Below are 3,741 nucleotides of genomic sequence, written 5' to 3'. Positions count from 1 at the left end.
AGGGATGTGATTTCTCAATTCGACAATCTTGAGATTTTTAGCGTTTTATCATTAATTCCAAAAGTAAAAATACTTTTAACTTGGCTTATGTCCTTTGTCGGTCTATTTAGCAAAATAGAAATTCTTGAATTTGGAATAATACTAGTAAAATGGATGGTATTGTTTTTACAAATGCGACTAGCTTTCTTGCTAGATGGAATCAAATCCACATGGTTTCTAATGTGAATCAGACTGTCGTGGCACCAATGATCGAAAAATGTTCTCTTTTGAGCTCTGGTTCTCTCAAAATGCAATGTTGTGCTTCCTTATTCTCCTTATCTTAGCTTGTTGTTTTTGGAATGATGGATTGTTGCGCTAATTGGTGAAAATTCAAACTTCAGATAGAGGTGGTAATTTCTGACACGAAAACACGATTTACAAAGACAACCCGACTGACACAAAACGATTGATACGAAAATCATTTTTCTAGCATTTATAACATATAAAACCATATAAAACATGTATATGAGATAACACGATTTTGATACGGAACACGAAATTACCACCTCTAATTTCAGAGAAGTTTTTAACTAGTTCATAGAGAGAGGGCTAAAAGATATATTGGTTGAATCTGATTCAACTCCTTGTACAACCTATCCAGAATCAAAATGTCTCGAATTCAACTTCTTTTTTTAATTGTCGAAAATTGTAAATTCCTTCTAGAATTAAAAAATGTTTGTATTTATTTTATTAAATATTCACCAAATCATACGGCTCGTGAGTAATTAATTCAGTATCTGAACATACTGAATAAATTTCAATGTCACCTTCAATAATAGTTCTCTTTCTAAAAAAAAGTACAAATCACAAAATTTCTTTTTACCTATTATGAAGTTTTCGGTTAGAAAATCAAATCAAATCCAACCCAATCAATCAAATACTCACTTTAAAATAATATATATATATATGTACAAACAAAATCAAATCAAATTGAAATTTAAAATAAAATCAAAATACTTTTCAGTTAGAAAGATAATGCAAAATCAAAACCCATATATTTACTAAATAACTTCTTCCTTGATTATCGGAGCAAATTGATGCACTTTATATATTAAAAAAAAACTAAAATAATTAAAACACTTTCTTATATTAAAAATTAAATTCCAAAGAACCCTAATTTTATAGAAACATTAAATATTATTTTCACATTCTTCTAATATGGTTTGAAATTCGCCAAACACCCGTTAAATAAATTCTTTTCCAATTAAAATTTAATAAATACATCGAAACTCAAACTCGAAATCTAAATTACTACAAGATATTTACATATCCCGCAAAACACCAAAAGATGACTAGATAACAATAAACCCAAATTCGAAATCTCTAAATTCACGCCAATTAAAGTTTAATGAATACATTGAACTCAAACTAAAATCTCTAAATTGCTACGAAACATTCACTTATCCCGCAAAACACCAAAAGATGACTAGATAACGATAACCATTGAAATCCAAATTGGAAATCTCTAAATTATCGAAACATTTACTTATTCGGCAAAACATTAAAAGAATAGACAAAGATAATCACAATACTTAAGGTATTTTCATTATATCTAAATCTATCACTAAAGAATCTATCAGATCCAAAAATTAAAATTAAAAAAAAAACTTAGCATATTTCTTTTCTTTTTACAACCCATTATAGAATATATGCACTTTACTCCATATTCTAACTTTCCAAGTTCAAATTTCAAATCAAAATCAAAAGAAGAAGATGATGAAGAAGAAAAGATAAAGGACCAAAACAGAGAAAAAGAGAAACCCCAAAATTCTCTTTAATATCAAAAGTTGCCCTCTTTCTTTCATCTCTCTGCTGCAAAACCCATCTTCCTCCCAATCATCTTCAACAAATTTCCTGCATTCCACACCAATTAAAAATTATTAAATTAGATTCCTCAAACAAAATTAAAATTAATAATTTCTGACACGATAACATGATTTAGTCTCAAAAAATTATTTCCCTCTAGACCTATAAAAAAAATATTAGTGTTTATAGAGGTTTAGAGTATCCGAGCATCTCAGAACAGTAACGGATCCAAATTTCACTGGTGTTATGGAGTTCTCTGGTAATGTATTAGTCATATTTTTTTGGATGATTTTACGTAATAATAATAATAACAATATTAAAGCCTTTGAACACATAGAAATTTTGTGGTTTTGTGACAATCAATGGATGCTCAAACTTCCCTTTCCCCGAAACCACTTGTCAGGGGTGGTTAAGCCCTCTTATGTGTATTCATGTCTGAATCAATTTGGACAAAACTATCACGAAATTGAACTTTTGGAGGTTTCAAAAACTATAGTAACGGATCCAAAATTCACTGGTGTTATAGAGTTCTCTCGTGATTTATTAGTAATATTTTTTTTGATGACTTTACATAAAAAAAAATATCAAAGCTCTTGAACATATAGAAATTTTATGGTTTTCTGATAATCAATAATCAGTAGGTGCTCAAACTTCCCTTTCCCCGAAACCACTTGTCAGGGTGATTAAGCCCCCTGTATGTATTCATGTCTGAATCAATTTGGACAAAACAATGACGAAATTGAGCTTTCGGAGGTTTTAAAAACTACAGTAACAGATCCAAAATTCACTGGTATTATGAGTTCTCTCTAGTGATTTATTAGTCATGTTTTTTTGGATGATTTTACATTAAAAAAAATATTAAAACCCTTAAACACATAAAAGTTTCGTGATTTTCTGATAATCAGCGGGTGCTCAAACTTCCTTTTTCTCGAAACTACTTGTCAGGGTTGGTTAAGCACCCCGTGTCTGAATCAATTTGGACAGAAATATCACGAAATTGGGCTTTCGGATGTTTCCGAAAATTACAAAACATGTATCAAATAAAATTAAAATGTATAATAATATTTACGGTTACCGAGACAATAGAATTAACACGATTATGACACGAAAATCAGAAATTGAGAAACCGTACCGGGTTGAGGTTTGCAAACAGGGGGATCTTCAAAAACAGAACGAGAGAGCTGTTTATGAGCAAGACCGATATCAATCAAGATCAAACCAGAAGAAGGATCATTAACGATAATTCCTTTCACCGGAAACCAAAGAAAAAGCTCTTCCTGAGACAAACCTTCAAGTCCGACGAGACCGCCGTAACTCAGATTAGCTCTGACGACGCTTTCAAAGTGAACTCTGGTTTCGAATTTAGCCATACAGGGACCGTCGAGGTGAACCTCAAGGCGGCCATTCCGATCGAGATTGAAGGATTTGACATTGATCGGAAAAAGACCGCCGGGGAGGCCTTGGCTTTGGAGGAGAGTTTGTAAGGAGGAGGCGGCGGCGGAGAAAGGGAGGAGGAAGAGGAAGAGGAAACAGAGGGAAGAAGATTTGGGTGTCAGAGACATTTTGAGGGATCTGAGTGAGTCTGAATTAGGGGAGGCAAAATCAGAGAATGGGTTGATTTGTGTTTGGGGTTTTATTTGGGGTTTTAAGGTTTATTTTTTATGGAAGTGTGATTATCATTAGGAAGAAACATTGTAGGTGCCCACTAGGTCTGTACAAATTATTTGCTGGCTATTTTTGTGAAATTACTAATTTGCCCTTGCCAAGCCCTTTGTGAGATGATATTTTTTTAAATAATGATAAAAAATTTATATTAAAATAGGTTACATTCTAGACTAGTTTGAAACTTTGTAAATGTAATGCCCTTTTCATCTATCATGTTGTTTTACTCTAGAG

At 32.0% G+C, this 3,741-nt stretch overlaps 1 protein-coding gene across 1 annotated transcript; it reads right to left on the bottom strand.

The window, feature by feature from the left end:
• Positions 1-1,559: 1,559 nt before the first annotated feature.
• On the bottom strand, positions 1,560-3,493 carry LOC136233974 (uncharacterized). Its single transcript, XM_066023714.1, has 2 exons — positions 2,978-3,493; positions 1,560-1,893 (listed from the first exon to the last, which is right to left on the bottom strand). The coding sequence occupies exons 1-2, from the start codon at positions 3,405-3,407 to the stop codon at positions 1,841-1,843; spliced, it is 483 nt and encodes a 160-aa protein (XP_065879786.1). The 5' UTR covers positions 3,408-3,493; the 3' UTR covers positions 1,560-1,840.
• Between the last annotated feature and the right edge of the window lie 248 nt (positions 3,494-3,741).

The sequence above is a fragment of the Euphorbia lathyris genome, chromosome 6 (assembly GCF_963576675.1).
Source record: "Euphorbia lathyris chromosome 6, ddEupLath1.1, whole genome shotgun sequence".
NCBI classification, from domain to species: domain Eukaryota; kingdom Viridiplantae; phylum Streptophyta; class Magnoliopsida; order Malpighiales; family Euphorbiaceae; genus Euphorbia; species Euphorbia lathyris.
This window is presented reverse-complemented; position numbering and strand designations above follow the sequence as displayed.

Bases quoted from the DNA above. Each gene is read 5' to 3' on its own strand.
- LOC136233974 (XM_066023714.1), bottom strand. From the start codon at position 3,407: ATGTCTCTGACACCCAAATCTTCTTCCCTCTGTTTCCTCTTCCTCTTC. The intron at 1,894-2,977 runs GTACGGTTTCTC...TGTGGAATGCAG, and splicing joins TGTTTGCAAACCTCAACCCG to GAAATTTGTTGAAGATGATT.